The 18444-nt window shown below is 41.7% G+C and overlaps 1 protein-coding gene across 3 annotated transcripts in view; it reads left to right on the top strand.

The window, feature by feature from the left end:
• The window catches only part of LOC103467650 (metabotropic glutamate receptor 4-like), a 184380-nt gene that overhangs the window by 159007 nt on the left and 6929 nt on the right, over positions 1 to 18444 (top strand). For 2 of the 3 annotated variants that reach the window (XM_008414224.3, XM_008414226.3), the window contains 3 exons: positions 10038 to 10174; positions 10678 to 11613; positions 15692 to 15938. In XM_008414224.3, coding sequence (XP_008412446.1) covers positions 10038 to 10174; positions 10678 to 11613; positions 15692 to 15938 — 1320 coding nt within the window. Of the gene's footprint in view, positions 1 to 10037; positions 10175 to 10677; positions 11614 to 15691; positions 15939 to 17376; positions 17423 to 18444 lie in introns of all 3 variants that reach the window. The other variant, XM_008414225.3, reaches the window with a different exon arrangement.

The raw sequence follows: 18444 nt of genomic DNA on the forward strand, positions 1-18444 counted from the left end.
ATGACGGGCAGAGATACATGACCTAAAGTACATGATAAAAATACTGGAAATTATATTGGAAATGTACAGATATTGGGTCTGGTAAAACAATTCTAGTCCCGTTTAGTTTCAAGAACCATTGTCTGCCGCCTGGTAAGGAACAAATTCCACAGTCTTTGCAGGTGGTAAGCTAAAAAGAATTATGTTTTGCATTAGAAATTCCAAATATAACTTTGAGAAAACAAGCCTTACTTCTTTTGAAGACATGCTGTTTTTGGCTTCATAAAAAAAATCTACTTTCCATACAAACAAATGAGATATTTAAACAATATCATCTGATCTAACTCTACATGGTAGCATTTCTTCAGCCACAGCAGCTCATTGCAGTTACACACAGCAGTCGTGTAGGAAATTGGACCAGCAATCTGTTCAATCAGCAAGACAGCTGACAATAGAGTTTGATAAGAGAGACGTCCAACTGGCTGTCCAACAGCCAGATTGTTGATTGTTCATGCAGTTAATCAAATGGTGCAACTATTCTCAAACTGGAATTTCAATAATACTTATCAAAAAAAAAGTTTCCAGTCTAGCATTTTTCTCAACTTCTTTGTTTGATCTAACAAAATATTTGCCAAACTGTTGTCATTTACTAGAAACAAGATCTGGTAGATTATTTTGGTTGTTTGCTACTGCAACAAATTGGCTGAATTCTGTGCAACTAACTAACTACAGTGTATTAAGGCATCCAAAGTTCCAAATGAGCATCAGAATAAAAAATAAATTCTATTTCCATCCTTTTAAAGGCTATATTGGTGTCGCCAAACAGCCTAATGGGCTGGTTTGAGCATTTCAGAAAATGGAGCTACTGAAATGCTCAGAGACAATTATCTCTTTGAATTAAAAAGATAGAAGAAAACATTTGCAGTTCATGGCAGTTGTATGGATTAAAATTTCTTGTTGATGTCTTAGATCGGACTAGACTGTGCAGAGTGTTTTAAGATTCTGTAACAAGTAACAGTAGGTAAAACAATACTTGTAAAACCAAGTTATGCAGATCATCATGTATGTTTGCACAACCTTTGAAGGAAATTGACTTCGAAAATGTCATAATGTGAAGTACCAGGACTCGAAGGCAAGCAACAACTACAGACACCAAACTAAGTTTAACAGATTTATTGTATAATGGGGGGAAGGATGGAGAGGTGTAGACCAGCGGCAGCAGGGGGGAACCAGGCCAGAGGAGGAACTGAGGAATGGGTGAGTAGTTAGACAGAGGAATAATGACAGGAGTGAAGGCGTGACCTGGTGAAGGCTTACGGTTGGAGGGTTCAGATGAGCGGAGGAGGGTGCAGCAGTTGGGGCAGTGAGGGGGTTTCCAGGTGGAGGAGTTCCAGCAGGTAACTCAGGGTGGACAGGCAGCAGGGTGGTGGTTGTGGAGGAATCCAGGAGCTAGGCCGAGCAAAACAGCGAGGATCAGGTGGTCCAGGTGGATCAGACTCTCAGAGAGAGGTCAGAGCTGGTTCTAGGAGGAAGGAAGAGATGGAAGAGGCGTCAGGAACAAGTAAAACACTTGAGACACAGCACTAAGAGCTAGAGTGTACCACTGTAGAAGCGGAACCATCTGGCATCTTCTTCTGGGAAGCCACTCCTATTTAAGGCCCTTGCTGATTGGAGATGATGAGCACCAGCTGGATCCCATCAGCCTGCCACCCTGAGAAAGTAGAGAAAACACTCCCCTGCAGAACCCAACAGTACCCCCCCCTCAACGGACGCCTCCTGGCGGCCGACCTGAAGAAGACGCAGCGGAATGTTCAAAAGAAGATATAAGGGATCGGTCCAGTATAAAGGACCGTGGGACCCAGGACCGCTCCTCTGGGCCATATCCCTCCCAGTCAACCAGATATTGCCTACCCCGCCCACGAGGACGCACATCCACAATGCGACGGACGGAGTAGGCCGGGTGACCATCAATGACCCGGGCGGGTGGAGGGGGCTTGGAAGGAGGGCACAAAGGACTTGAGAGGTAGGGCTTGATCTGGGACACATGAAACACTGGATGGACACGGAGATGAGAAGGCAACTTAAGACGGACTGCAGATGGGCTAATGATGGATTCAACAATGAATGGACCCAGAAACCTGGGAGACAACTTGCGGGAACATGATTTTAGTGGAAAATTCTTAGATGATAGCCAAACTCTTTGGCCAGGTGAGAAAATGGGGGCAGGAACTCTTTTCCTATCTGCGAGACGCTTATTTTGGGCAGACGTTCTTTGAAGTGCAGACTTAGTCTGGTTCCAAATACGCTGACAGTTCTGTATGTGATGCCTGACTGACGGGATGACCATGTCTGGGAAGGACTCAGGTAGAAGGGATGGCTGAAACCCTTGCGAGGCCTCAAATGGTGATAAACCAGATGCGGAAGAGATGTGCGCGTTATGGGCGTACTCCACCCATGGTAAATAGACACTCCATGAGGTGGGATTGGAAGCACATAAACAGCGCAGGGTGTTCTCTAGTTCTTGGTTAAGACGCTCGCACTGTCCATTGGTTTGTGGATGGAACCCTGAAGACAAGCAAGGCCGAGCACCGAGCACAGAACAGAAGTCCCGCCAGACCTGAGAAGTAAATTGGGGCCCCCTATCAGAGACAATCTGTGTGGGAATGCCATGAAGGCGAAAAACATGGCGAAAAAGAAGTTTGGCGGTCTCGGCGGCTGATGGGAGTTTGGTGAGGGCAACCAGATGACAAGCCTTAGAAAAACGATCGATAATAGTGAGGATGACACTCTTCTGTTTGGATGTGGGGAGACCAGTGACAAAATCTAGAGAAATGTGGGACCAGGGACGGCTAGGAATGGACAGTGGTTGTAGGAGACCAGAAGGTGGGCGGTGTGAGGTCTTGTTTCTAGCACAAGTGGAGCAGGCAGACACATATTCAATGACATCTTTATTAAGGGAAGGCCACCAAAAGTATCGACGAAGAAAGCCGATAGTACGGCTTATACCAGGATGGCCAGAGAAACCTGATGAGTGTGCCCACTGGATGGCACGAGCTCGGATGGGGGTCGGGACATACTGGCGGTTAGGGGGACCCTTACCTGGGTCTGGATCACTGGTTAAGGCCTCCTGGATGGCCCTTTCCAAATCCCAGGTGAGAGACCCAATGGTGCAGGTGGCTGGGAGGATGGCTCCAGAGGCCTCGGAAGGGTCATCTGGGGAGTGGAGTCTGGAGAGGGAATCTGGCTTAGTGTTCTTAGAACCAGGGCGGTAGGTGATGTTGAAGTTGAAGCGGGAGAAAAAGAGGGACCAACGATACTGCCGTGGGTTCAGGCGTTTAGCAGACTGCAGATACAACAGATTCTTATGGTCCGTCCAGATGATGACCGGGAGCTCTGTACCCTCAAGCCAGTGTCTCCACTCCTCAAGGGCCAGCTTTATGGCCAGAAGCTCTCGGTCACCAATGTCATACCTGCTCTCTGTGGTGGTAAACTTCTTTGAGAAAAAGGCACACGGATGGAGCTTGCTGTCTCTGGAGGAACGCTGGGACAGGATGGCCCCCACACCAGTCTCAGATGCATCAACTTCAACTGTGAATTGAGCAGAAGGGTCAGGGTGAATAAGGATTGGAGCATCCACAAACCTTCTTTTTAGCTCATCAAAAGCCAGATTAGCCTCCGGGGTCCATCTGAAAAGTTGTTTGGTGGAGGTCAGAGTAGTGAGAGGAGTTGCGATGACACTGAAGTTCCGGATAAAACGGCGGTAAAAGTTAGCAAACCCTAGAAAGCGCTGAAGTTGCTTTCTGGAGTTCGGAACAGGCCACTCCTCTATCGCTTTGATCTTAGCCGGGTCCGTCTTCACCTGTCCACCCTCAAATACATAGCCGAGGAAGGTTATGGATGGAACGTGGAATTGACACTTCTCAGCCTTGATGAAGAGCCGGTTCTCCAACAACCTTTGGAGGACCAACCTGACATGCTTGCGGTGTTCATCCAGGCTGTTGGAAAAGATGAGAATATCGTCAAGGTAGACAAAAACAAAAACATTGAGAAAGTCCCGAAGAACATCATTAACCAGGTTCTGGAAAGTGGCGGGGGCGTTGCAAAGACCAAAGGGCATGACTAAGTATTCGAAGTGACCAATATGGGTCTTGAATGCCGTTTTCCATTCGTCGCCCTCTCGAATGCGAATGAGGTGGTAGGCATTGCGCAGGTCGAGCTTAGAGAAGATGGAGGCTTGGTGAACTGGTTCAAAAACTGAGGACAAGAGAGGGAGAGAATATTTATTCTTTACAGTGATTTGGTTGAGTCCTCTATAGTCGATACATGGCCGGAGAGTCTTATCTTTTTTAGACACAAAAAAGAATCCTGCACCGAGGGGGGAAGAGGAGTGACGAATGAGACCTGCTTTAAGTGAGTCATTTATGTACTGTTCCATAGTCAGTCTCTCCTGCTTGGAGATATTAAACAAACGGCTGGAAGGAAGTGGGGCTCCAGGAAGAAGGTCTATACAGCAGTCATAGGGGCGATGAGGCGGTAGAGATTGGGCGAGATCTTTACTGAATACCCGGTGGAGGTCATGGTATTCTTTAGGGACCTGAGTTAGATCAGGTTTACACATAGGCTGGGGTAGTTCTGAAGGTGGAGATGGCTTAGCAGACTGCAGGCAATGGTTGAGACAAAAAGGACTCCATGAGTCAATGCGAGCATCAGCCCAGTTAATGTGGGGGTTGTGTTTGCAGAGCCAGGGAAACCCAAGGACCAAAGGAGTACCCTTAGTGGGAAACACAAAGCATTGAATGAGCTCTTGGTGATTGCCAGAGACAAGGAGAGAAACTGGGTCGGTTTGGTGGGTAATATTGGCCATAGGACTACCATCCAAGGCAGCCACCTGGAGAGGAGAGGGTAATGCATGGACAGGAATCTGATATTGGGCAACTAGATCAGGGTGTATGAGATTTTGCTCAGATCCTGAGTCAACCAAGGCTTGGAATGGGTAGGAATCATGCTGGGTAGTGAGAACAGCAGGAAGACTTAGCCGGAGGTAATCATTCTCTTTAAATCTGCCCGCCAGGACCCCCAGACCTACTGGCGGGCCAGGGCTTTTGGGCGAACCGGACAGGAGGAGATGAAATGTTGAGGGGAGCCGCAGTAAAGACAACAACCTGAAGATAAACGGCGCTGCCGTTCCTCTGAACTTAGCCGGGCTCGGCCTAACTGCATGGGTTCTGGTGGGTTCTGGATTGGAGGACTGGGCGAGTCAGGACTGGGAGAACCCCTCCTAATAGGCGGCAGAGATGGCCGGGTATTTGAGGACCGGGATCTATCTCTAATTCTGTTATCAATCTTGATGGCCAGGTTAATTAGCTCGTCAAGAGAGTCAGGTTCATCTCGGCATGCCAGCTCATCCTTCAATTTGTCATTCAGGGCATGTTGGAAAGCTCCTTTAAGAGCTGGTTCATTCCAACCTGATTCAGCTCCAAGAGTGCGAAAATCAATAGCAAAATCAGCCACTGATCTATTTCCTTGTCTTAAATTCCATATTCTTTTTGAGGCAGCTTCCTCACCAAGCTTGGGACAAAATGTTTGTTTGAAGAGCTCGATAAATTCCTCATAGGAATAATATACGAGGTTCTCTTCATCTACTACTGTCTCGGCCCATCTAAGTGCTCGATCTCTTAGTAACCCAACAATAAAAGAAATCTTGCTGGCGTCATCGGGAAATGAGCGTGGGGACCGGCGAAAAGCTAATGCACATTGAAGCAGAAAACCCTTGCTTTTCTCTAGCTCACCTGAGTAGTGTTCAGGAGTGGGCGTGTTGACTTCACGGCACAGGGGTGGTGCAGAAGCAGCTGACGTAGTGGATGGAGTGGGGACTGGAACGGGAGCCGGAGCAGGAGCTGGAGCGGGGGTGGGGTTGGCTGAAGGAGACCTGTTCTGTAAAGTCTGGATCTGATTAGCCATTTGATGAAGATACTGAAGTATGGAGTTCTGCTGATGCATCACAACATTAATTGTGGCATCGTGCCTGCCCAAAAGGACCCCCTGTTCGGAAAGTGCGGTCCGTAGTTGTGCTGCAGAGTCCGAATGGCCAGATGGTTCTGTCATAATGTGAAGTACCAGGACTCGAAGGCAAGCAACAACTACAGACACCAAACTAAGTTTAACAGATTTATTGTATAATGGGGGGAAGGATGGAGAGGTGTAGACCAGCGGCAGCAGGGGGGAACCAGGCCAGAGGAGGAACTGAGGAATGGGTGAGTAGTTAGACAGAGGAATAATGACAGGAGTGAAGGCGTGACCTGGTGAAGGCTTACGGTTGGAGGGTTCAGATGAGCGGAGGAGGGTGCAGCAGTTGGGGCAGTGAGGGGGTTTCCAGGTGGAGGAGTTCCAGCAGGTAACTCAGGGTGGACAGGCAGCAGGGTGGTGGTTGTGGAGGAATCCAGGAGCTAGGCCGAGCAAAACAGCGAGGATCAGGTGGTCCAGGTGGATCAGACTCTCAGAGAGAGGTCAGAGCTGGTTCTAGGAGGAAGGAAGAGATGGAAGAGGCGTCAGGAACAAGTAAAACACTTGAGACACAGCACTAAGAGCTAGAGTGTACCACTGTAGAAGCGGAACCATCTGGCATCTTCTTCTGGGAAGCCACTCCTATTTAAGGCCCTTGCTGATTGGAGATGATGAGCACCAGCTGGATCCCATCAGCCTGCCACCCTGAGAAAGTAGAGAAAACACTCCCCTGCAGAACCCAACAGAAAAGAGAAGGCAAAAGCGGGTGCCTTTCCTATTGGGAAGAACAGGAAATTGAGGCTGCAATATGCAGAGACTCTTTAAAATTGAACAAAAGTTGAAAAATAGTTGCCTTCTGTGATAAGTCGTACCTTTAGGTGCTACGGTCAGATGGTCACAAGTTAGTGTAAGCAGGATTTTTTAGAAAATGGATCCATCCTGACTTTTAGTTAAGGCACCTGGTGATTTAATGACATACAGAAGATTTTCTCGGGACACTTTTCACCCCTTAGGATCAATTGAGAATAAAAGCTCCTGAACATGTCATTTTCTTTATGATGACCTTTATGTGTACCTCATCTTCTGATTGCTATTTCCATCAGGATATTGTACAATATCCCAAAGCTCAAATCATCTGAAACTTGTTCCCTTAGCATCTCACCTGGTGCTTTTGAGGTGCTTTGTTTTACAAAGTTGGAACAGAGAAGTAAGGTAAGAATAGGTCTAAAAAATAAAATAATTTTAGCTTATATGGAGGCTGTTTACTGTTTGCTTTATATGTTTTGAACCCAAGTGGAAATTGACAGGAAAGTTTAAAGCACTGAAAAAAGTTTTACTGTTAAGTGAATATACCTTGTCTAATGGCTCCAGAGTGAGTTTATTAGTATAGAAGTAGGTCAGATTTGTCTGTGCAAAATAAAATCATTGTTGAGTTCAACAGTCTTAATCATGTTTTCAACAAGAGAAGTCAACTCTCAAATCTATAACATTGTGTGGTAGACAAGTGTCATATATTTTAAGGTTTATATCTTTATGAATGACCAATTTTGTGATGGCATGGTAAATCACTGGAAGACTGGACGACAACAATAAAACCAGTGTGTTTTTACAACACAGGGTAAGAAAATAAAGGCCTCACATTGGTGATGATCTGCCTCATGAACTTTGCTTTTTAAAGCCTTCAAGGATGTGAAGCAAGAATGTAGGATTCTTTGCAGACTATGACTACATATCCAGCAAACTGGTTCATCCAGCATCACAAGGATTTTAATCCAAGATGTTGAAAGATGCTGAAAGAGATTACTCAAAGATTTAAAGTGAGGCATTTTGCAACACCAACATAAAAGAACGAATTTTCATGTTAAAGAAGTAAAAACACAATTTATATGTTTAGAACTGCAACTTGAGGAGTTACCTTGACTTTTTGTTCATTCTTATTTAGTTAGATATTTTTAGTTGCTCTATGCAAGCTCTGGAAAGGTTATTTCTTGAAGACTGTAACACCTCCCTGAGTCTTCAACCTAGCATCCATTTGGGTATCTCCCCAGATGACTCATCTCCTCCATCCCTCCCTCCTTCCCTCCATCCAATCATCCATCCCTTTGATTGCTTCCTTTATTAAATCTTTAAATTCATATCTTTGTGGTGGAGTCACTGCAAGTAAAGTTTCCAGTGTTAAAGTGGAAAGTTGCTTGATGTAAAAAGTTGCCAAAGATTTAGTAATAACGTTTCTCAGTTGGAGACACTGGCCTTGGATGGGTTCACTTAAAAGAAAAGGAAAATATATTTTTTCAGTTTCTGACTGGACAGTCAGTTCTGGTCACCAGATGACTTTATGGTGCACCTCTGCTATTTTCAGTTTATCAGAAAGTCTTGGAATCCAGCAACTTTGCTGAGGTTGTAATTTGATCTGACATAGGGATTTCTTTTGTCCACTTGTCAAAATGGAAAAGGCAGTAGACCATGGCATTTGCATCTGATGTATGTTGACGTTATTGAGTCAGGAAGATAAACTACCTATGAAACCTTTCTCACTAGAGTCAAATAAATACAAAGTGTTAAACAACTGTAATTGTAACATATAGGGCTGGAGAGTAACCCAGGTCCAGCTTCCAACCACACAAAGTGAAGAAGATTACAAGGAAATAAATTAATCTTTACAATTCAAAATTTAAAAAGGCATATTGGAGTCACCACATCTCCATAACAGACATTCATGTTAGGTAATCTTTACCAAGGGTGCTGTTTTTCACCTGCTGGGGTATTTCCCATCCCAACATTAATATGTTTTGACATTCCTCTCTACATATCGTTGTGCACATAGCTCCGCTGGTACAACAACAGTCTAGCTAATCAAGATTTTCTGTTAAATCGAAGCTGTGACCTGATTATTAAACAAAGAATTTGTTTACATTTACTCGCTGAACGTTCAAACAGCAGTGTCTTCCTGCGAGGCTGCAAGCAATCAATTAAGGCAATCAAGTCTAAAGAAACAAACATCAATTCCCTTTTATTGCTCAGATTGGTAAGACACTTCATAGTAATAGTGACTTCCTGCTGTTGGCTTAGACATGCCCAGACTGCAACAGGATGACACTAATGCAATTAAGAACCTGAGGATTTTGATGGACGAGAGTGAATGCAAGGGCTGCAGAGGCTGGCTTGCATGTTTCAAACCTGAACTCTCAGATGCAAACAACAATCAAAAAGCTGTACTGTGGCCTTTACAAAGGAACAATGTACTCAAATTCTCTATTTTCAAACAAAAGGGAATCACAGTCATGAATACTTATAAAATGTCATAAAGCTGTGCATAAATATCATCAAATTAGTAAAGGTCCATATGTAAATATTGTTTTCTTCGGTGTTGCTTTTGAACATCAAAAAGCAACATTGGAGAACTGAGTATTGGGAGACCAAAAATGTATTCCTGCAAGGTAACTGAGGACATGTTACCTTGTCCTCAGTTACCTATTATAACTTGTTTCAGTATTTTTGATAAGTTTTAATAACAGAGAATTGAAGGGAATGAAAAGAATAGGTAAATAAATGGACTAGAGATGCTGTTAATGATGCGTTTATGATTGGATCTTTTCTCTAAATGCAGTGAATCCTCCGTCTCCCACAACACAATTTTATAACAAATTGTGAAGCTCAAGAGGGGACTATCAATTGCTTTAGAAACCGAAAGCAGATACATGAGAGAGTTCTCAAAGCGGTAATGAAAATCAGTACTGTCATTCGTTAGTACTGTGTAGGGACCTTGTAAATAACATGCAATGGGGCAACAAGCAGAGCGAATAGAGGGAAGTGACATGGGAACCTAAAGAGACAAGCTCTGGCTCTTCTCAAAAGACCACAACATAATACCTGTCAGCATCTGTTTTGTTCTCATTAGTAAAAGCATACTGGAAGCTTCAGGAGGTCTTGTTGCAACTTCTTTTTTTATTTCAAGGCTGTTTGAGAAGAAAATTATGAGTTTTAAATATGTTACTCAACACTGAAGTTCACCACTTGTTTCAACAAAACATTTTCTTTGTTCTTTCATTGTTTAGGAATTGCTGGCACCCCTGTGGTCTTCAATGTGAATGGAGACGCTCCTGGTCGCTATGAAATCTACCAATACCAGATCAGCAGCAACAACACAGGATACAAGATCATTGGGCACTGGACAGATCAGCTCCACCTCAATGTATGGACTATTCTTTTGTATTTTACTGTATTGTGTAAACAGATACTCCTCTTAGTATCTTGTGGCAATACTAATTGCATCTACATCAATGGTTGGTGAGATTTAGAAATCAAAATATGAAATATGAACTTGAGGTTGCATTAAGCCTCCCCTTATCAACACTTAATCATCAATATAGCCCTTGTAATATTTTCATGTTTAGAGAACAAACATTTTTGTAAGTTTTCATAACTTTAGGCAATAATCATCAAAATTAACAGGAATAGAATTACTTTGTGTAAATTACCTCTGTAGTTCTGTTTTTGATAGCCCCTTGGAGTTGGTAAAATAAATATTTTCAATATTATTCTTATTTATTAACTTGTCCCTATAAGTATACTGAGGTTTAAAATATGGCAAAGAAAGAGGTTGGGAAATGCAGGAGTGGTTTGTTGAATGAAATAAGTTGTCGAATCAAAAGTAAGGACCTTTCTTGTACTATAAATCCTCTCTCATTTTTTCAGACTGATGAGATGCAATGGCCAGGTGCAACTCAAGAAGTCCCGTCCTCCATCTGCAGCCAGCCCTGCCGCCCTGGGCAGCGCAAGAAGACAGTGAAGGGGATCCCATGTTGTTGGCACTGTGAGAGTTGTGATGGGTATCAGTATCAGGCAGACACTTACACCTGCAAGATGTGCCGATTTGATTTGCGGCCCAATGAGAACCACACCGGATGTGTTCCTATTCCCATTGTCAAGCTGGAGTGGAGCTCTCCTTGGGCAGTCATTCCTGTCCTGATCGCATTGCTGGGCATCATAGCCACTTTGCTAGTGGTTGCTACGTTCGTTCGCTACAATGACACGCCCATTGTGAAGGCATCAGGTCGAGAACTGAGCTATGTCCTGTTGACGGGCATCTTTTTGTGTTATGCCACGACTTTCCTCATGATCTCCACCCCGGATGTCTTTGTATGCTCACTGCGCAGGATTTTTCTTGGGCTGGGGATGAGTATAAGCTATGCAGCGCTGCTAACCAAGACAAATCGGATCTACAGGATTTTTGAGCAGGGCAAGATGTCTGTCAGTGCTCCTCGATTCATCTCTCCAGCCTCTCAGTTAGTCATCACGTTCAGCTTGATATCGGTGCAGCTTCTCGGGGTGTGCATCTGGTTCGGGGTCGATCCTTCACAAGCCATCATCGACTACGAGGACCAGCGTACAGCCAATCCTGAAATGTCCAGAGGCGTACTAAAGTGTGACATATCAGATCTGTCTCTCATCTGTCTGCTGGGCTATAGCATGCTTCTGATGGTCACCTGCACAGTTTATGCAATCAAAACGAGAGGAGTTCCCGAGACATTCAACGAGGCCAAGCCCATTGGCTTCACCATGTACACCACCTGCATTGTTTGGCTGGCCTTCATCCCCATCTTTTTTGGAACTTCACAGTCAACAGAAAAGGTAAAATGTTTAAATCAAATTCAGCAAAAACCCAAATAAATAGCAACGTTTGCACAATTTATAGAGTAGTTTTGTCTGTACAAAACTGCACGTTTTTGAAATTAGAACAAATCAGTAAATGCAGTTGTAGATGTTGTATGGAAGTTTTTCATTTGGACTCCTCTTATGTTTCCATTGCACCTGATTGTGATAAAAATGCCTGCTTAAATTATGTTTTTGTGTAAGATCAGCCTCTTGTGTTTGTGAATGTCGCCACCATTTATCACAAGCTGATAGGCTGTGAGCTCCACTGAGGGGATTACAAGGCTTTTAGAGCCGGATTGTCAGGATGATTCATTCACCTCGAATTTCCTTGGATATGATTTCTTTACTTGTGTTTCCATAAATATTCACTGAGTGGGAAAACAGAGTCAGCAATCAACTTATATTCTTGCAAACAGCCGTAGATGTTGTGAAATTGGACAGAACCGCTGTAGCTGTTGATTGTTGTTGTCAGCTAAAAGTGAATCATAAATTATCTCTTACAAGTGCTAATTCTGAGGTTGTGAAACACAGATGTACACTAGAAAGCACGGAGAAGAGAAGTAAAATTCAATAGTAGCAGAACCTTTAGAATGAACTGTGCAAAGCAACAAACCTAATAGCAACCATTAGATTGTCTATTGTGTAAATATGTGCAATTTACCAAAGAAAACACACATTGTACAAACAGTCCCTGTTTGCCACATCTTTTGAACTTTTACACATTTTGTAATGCTCCACCATAACCTGACATTTTAAAATACATCAACAAAAATAATGCATAATTGTGAAATGGAAAAGAAACCGGATGCAATGTTTTATTTTTTTATATTCTGCCTCTTTGTACCCAGTGCCTTGTGGAACCACATTTTTTTGTAATTACAGATAAAAGATTTTAACCTTTCGTACACATCTGACGACTGGGCTTGTAAACCATTTTTCTTTACAATATAGCTCAAGCTCAGTCCTCTTTTAGGTCAGTGAACATGAAATCTTGCCAGAGATTCTCTGTTGGATTTAGGCCTGGGCTTTGACTCAGCTACTAAAACATGACTATTCTACTGCAGCTCTGGCTGTACTCTATATATTGTGCAGTTGTACAGACAGAAGGTAATGCTCACCCCCTGTTTCAAGTCTCTCACAAGCTTTCTTCTAGGTTTGCCTAGGAACAGTTTTCCTGACCTCTCACCATGAAAGTCTCCACACTGCATATTGCTGCCATTACCATATTTCAGTGTTGTGCTATGTGCAATTTACAACTTCATTTCTACACTACACATACCTAAAGATAGCTAGCAACAGCTTGGAGCTGCACAGCATCACTAAAACATGTAATTTAATACTTTTGTTGAATATTATGATGCCAGAATAAGTTACAATCAATAAACGTTTTCCTCATTCTTCTCTTGGTTGTCCATTATAAGAATGTTCCTTCACCTTAGCTTCTCAGCCCCCAAGCACACATATGAAATACTTTGTGTGCTTATTGTTGTAATGAGACAAAATCAGTTCAAATAGGTATAAATGCTTGCAAGTCCCAGTTTTATGGCATGGCCAGATCATGAGAATTTGCTTTGAATAAATGACTGCATTCAACAAAATTTCCAACTTATAAGGTCTAGTCCAGCAATATGTTGTTTGTTCCTATAAGTAAGCAAAAGGTTGTTTTTTCCCCAAAAAATGTTCAATTTATTGAATTTTTTTTTTACCCCTGAAAATATTTATTTTCTGGAAATGTTAGGTATGAGAAATACTTCGAATTTTAAAGTTTGCAAGGTTCACTGAATCCTATTTCCTGTCAATATGCTTTGCTCGTGGGATATTCTTGGTGCAAATAGAACTGCTCTCTAAACCTGGAATGCCACAAAGAAGCCCTAGAATTTCATATTGGTTTCTGCTCTCAGCTCTTTACCTTCAATGTCCCAGTGGAGCAGATTGACCATCATTTGAGGGTGTCCAGAAAGATTTATGTCAGTAGGTCCTATGAAAGTGGACAAGGGTCTTGGCTCCCTTCAGAGAGTGACTTCACTCTGTACTCCAGAGGGCTGGCAATATTGTTCTGAATTCACCCCGGGGCAAGAGTAATCTTCTTGGGAGATTACAACACTCGCCCTCTATCACCAAAAAATGCTCATGTGCTGTTTGCAGTATGATGGAATACGTGGATTTATCGCTTCCATCTCCATGTGTCATCTGAAGGGTTTTTTTCCAAAACGACATGAACTTTGGGGTCTTAATTTTTGCTGGGCTTCAGCCAAGATTCAAATTTTCCTCAAAGATATTAAAAGTCATAGCTCGCTATTTAGATTTACTCTTGCACTTCATGGGAATGATTTTGCATATCTAATAAAATTAAATATGTTATCCCAATATTTTTGGTTGCTAAAGTAAAGCTACATCAGTTGACAATCAAAACATCAAGACATCTGTGACGTTCAGTATAGAATGATGTAATAAAATGGAAATAAACAAAACAATTAAATAAACATTGTGCATAGCTAAATAATGCAATCAACTTATAACTAAAGACAAATCCAATTTCTTGCTAAAATCCAATCCATGACCTTGTGGAATTGTTTTGCAAATGACTGAAATAAAAAGAAAACATATCAGCTGATTAACACGCGCACAAATTCTGTTCCACGTTTGACCTTTAGATTTAAAATCTTAAAGCTGGACTTGAATAAAAATACTGTGGTTAATGACAGCCTTTGCAGAGTCAAGGCATCCTCGTCAAACCCAGTCCACATAGAATAACATATGTTAGACTTGAATATACAGATCATTATTAACTGTTCCTATGTGGTCTGAAATCCCTCTTAGCTATTTCTGTGTCAAATAATTTGTTTCTGATGTCTCTAATTGCAATGACATACAGAACCCTTGGCTTTTTTTTCTTTGAAAAATGTCTCTCAGCTGTGTTTCCATTGCTTTGTGTTCATTGACATTAGAGAGGAAGTAATGCAAGAGGAGGCAAGTCCCTTGTCCATTTCTTCCTATTTTTCTAAAGAGATATACTAAAGGAACTGTGAGCCACCTCGGCATATTTCTGAGGAAATTATATAATTGTTCAAGAGTAAAAAATCAGCAGTTTTAGGTCAAATAGGAAATCAAATTATTTGCTATTTGCTAAAATCCAAACTTATATTAGAGACATTTTAAAAATCTTTATTTATATTCAGAAGTGCACAAGCATTTTCCCAGTATTTAGTTAAATTGCCCTGAAAAACTGAAGACTGTTGCTGAAGGTTCCTCAACTGGTGGCCCATTCCTTCTCGTGGATCTGGTGTAATAGTGTCAGTCTTACAGGTTGCCTTGATGATCCACACATCTATTAGTTCTGTCCTCTAATTTTCTCTCAGATTAAAATCAGGGCTTTGTGATAGCCACTCCAAAATATTTATTTTCTTGTCCGTAAGCCACTTTATGACTAAATTTCTATGGTATTGTCAAGCTAATTTTGTGTTTTGGCAAAAACTACTTGAAGCCCAACGTTTTAACTCACTGCTGTTTAAGATGTTGCTTCATATTTTCATCCCATTTATTTTGTGCAGTGCACCAGTCCCTCCAGCAGTGAGAGACCTGCACATAATAATATTTCAGTGTTGGTACTTAATAGCTTGGCTGGTATTCTCAGATTTAAAATCTTCACCTTTTATTCCTTTCAAATGTAATAATGGTTATTATGGCCAACCATTTTATTTTGCTTTATTTTAAAGTTCTTCATCCCTATGTGCATTTGCAAATGATATTCTGGGTTTTTATCTTACTAAGTCTGCTTCTGAGAAAAGTCATAAAACACTGTCTAAAAAATCAGTAGAAGAAAAAAGGTAATGCAACTTGACTTTATGTAATTTACATAAATATTGGCTTTTATCTGTACATACATATCATTTGTACTATAGATGTGGAATGTCTGCACCAATAGAAGCTGATTACTATAAAAATGTTTTACTATTTCTCCCAACTGTGCAAGATTAGATAATTTTCGAACCTCTAAAACTACATTCTCATCTAATATATTTTTTCTCCTCTTTCTTTCACTTTCACAACACAGATGTATATCCAGACAACAACTCTGACAATCTCTGTCAGCCTCAGTGCATCGGTTTCCCTGGGAATGCTCTACATGCCGAAGGTCTATGTGGTTCTCTTTCATCCAGAGCAGAATGTGCCCAAGCGCAAGCGCAGCCTGAAGGCCGTGGTCACTGCAGCCACCATGTCGAACAAGTTCAACCCCAAAGGAGGCCTGAGGCCAAATGGAGAGGCCAAGTCTGAACTCTGTGAAAGTCTGGAAACACAAGGTTTGTAGAACACGCCATTGTTGGAATGTAGAGATGGAAAATGCAAATGTTGGTATAAAAACCTGATTCCAAGCTGTAACATGTCAGGCACAACTATAGCTGTTAAATTAGTCACACCCCTTGGACCTTTTCGCATTTTTGTTTTCACCTACAAAACAGTACAGAACAAAGTGGAAGTGAAGTGGAAGTAAAGTGATAAATACTGAAAGTAAAAATCTAAAAAGTGTGGTATGTGTTTTCATTTAGCCCCCGTACTCCAGTAACCCTATGTAAAATCCAGGGACACTAATTACTTTCACTCACACTTGATAACTTGTTAGAATGTGTTTATTCTAATCTCACTAAAAACACTCTGTTCTGTGAGGTAGAAAGTGGCCTGACTACTTTGAGTGACGCACTCCACAATCCTGTCTTGAATGAAAGAGTAGCAAGACAAAAGCAAAACACTGTGTGAAGGAAAACGAACAATGCGCATCCCCATGAACACTGTTATTATGGTAAAACATGGAAGCGGCTGCATAACACTGTAGGGTTTATCTCTAGCAGGGACAAGGAAGCTGGTTAATGGATGGAGCTAAATACAGACCAGTCATGAAGGAAACCCATTAGAGACTGTAAAACACTTGATACTGGAGCAGATCTTCATCCCCTTACAGTACAAAATTAAACACACAGTCAAAGTTAGCATTTAATAGCAAATGAATGGGTCAGTGCAAGTCAGACTACATCTGTCACTAAATGCTCTTATTCCAGTGTGACTCAGCTTGGTCTATTTTTGCTAAATGTCTAACACATATGCAAAGCTAGAGAAATGTCAAAAAAGACTCCCAGGTGTAATTGCAGTAAATGGTTGTTCAACAAAGTATTGACTTACAGGGGCTGAATATAAAAGCAAGACACTTTTCAGATTTTCACTTGAGGAGTACTTGTTTTTCGTCTTCCTTAAAACATTCTCTCTATTACTCTTGATTATTTACTTGATCAGCTTGAAATCCTGGCAAATTTTCCAGTAAAAGGTGGACTCTTATTAGCTCAGAAATTACTTGAGAATTTGAAAGCGTGAGATTTGGCACGCAATATAAATTTTTTTTTACATAGTTACAAATTCGCGTTGTGGGAGAAGATCTTTTTAGTCACTAAGACGGTGTGTATGAGTAGGCAGTCTCGGTGTGGGGACAGGCTTAAATCCAATCACGCTCCCACATTTGGTCTGACGACTGAGGGTTCAGATTTTTTGCTTCGACAAGTTGAATTGTAGATAGTGATGTGTTTTAGGATGACCAAGCCTGCGCCCACACTTGCATGCCTAGTTTCTTGTATGTCTGAGAACAGAGCTGTTCCATCTTATCCAATTATAGAGCCCATTTGCTGGCGAGGACTCTCACCCCCCACATCTGAACTGTGAATCTAACAACTGCTCTTTGTGCTTATGTGTCAGACTGTATTGAGGGAGGGGAGCCTGGTGAGGGACTTTAGACTCCCAGGTAATGAGATTAGTTAATGATCTTGCCCTTTTATTATTTTGTTGCCACTTTTCTTCTGTTAATTTCTTCAAATGTTCAACACCTGTGAAACACTTGCTTGCTGCTGCACTGTGTTGAATGAGTGTTGGCTAATATGGAGCATCCTGGATGACTCAAGCCAGCAATCACACTCCCTAATACAGCAGTGAAAATAAATATTGAACACGCAAAAGTCTTTCTCATTTAATATCTTTCTAATGAGGTTATTGGCATGATGTGCTCACCAGATGTTGGTAACAACCTAAGTAGTTCACACATATGGAGAAATCAACCAAAATGGATCGGGGAATCTCTTCGAGGGCTTCTTTCTTAAAGACGATTCTCCTTTGACCTTTTAAGTCTCTGTGGGAAATCGTGTGATGTGCTTTGCAATACAAGGTTACTAAAGTCGTAAGAGGGCTCTTTGTGTTCACCTATGTTGAGTTATTTCTTCGGTGTAACCTGGGCAATATTGCAAAGACTAAATTAGCTGATTGAGCAAAATTGCTTTCTAAATTTTGACAGATTCCAACTGTTTTCTTGGCTTTCTATTCATTTTTGCTCCTCCTTTTCCTCATGTTTTCAATACGTTATTACTTGTACCTTTTAAATTTATTACATCTAATTCATGGAATATGTTTTCCATTTCTCAATATATGTAGCGTACATGAGTTGTTACCAACATATGGTCTGAATTTAACTTCAATAGCCATGTTAGAAAATGTTCTACAGATTTTTTACAAAAAGAAAGTGTTGATGTGCTTAAAACTTATTTTCTCCACTGTATGTGAGCAACACACATGAGCATGAAAGGAAAGTATCACCCCCTTCCTAAATGAACGACCTAAGTCATTATTTTGCCAAGTGTGTGTGTGTGTGCGTGTGTGTGTGTGTTTTCTTTACATAAAAAAAAAAAACTTTTGGAAAGAAAGAGGTGGTGATTTTTTATTTTTTATTTTTGCCAAATTTACTTTTGGCAAAAAATGACTCAGGCCATTGTTTTA

The sequence above is a fragment of the Poecilia reticulata genome, chromosome 7, assembly GCF_904066995.2.
Source record: "Poecilia reticulata chromosome 7, P_reticulata-male-v2, whole genome shotgun sequence".
Taxonomy (NCBI): Eukaryota; Metazoa; Chordata; class Actinopteri; order Cyprinodontiformes; family Poeciliidae; genus Poecilia; species Poecilia reticulata.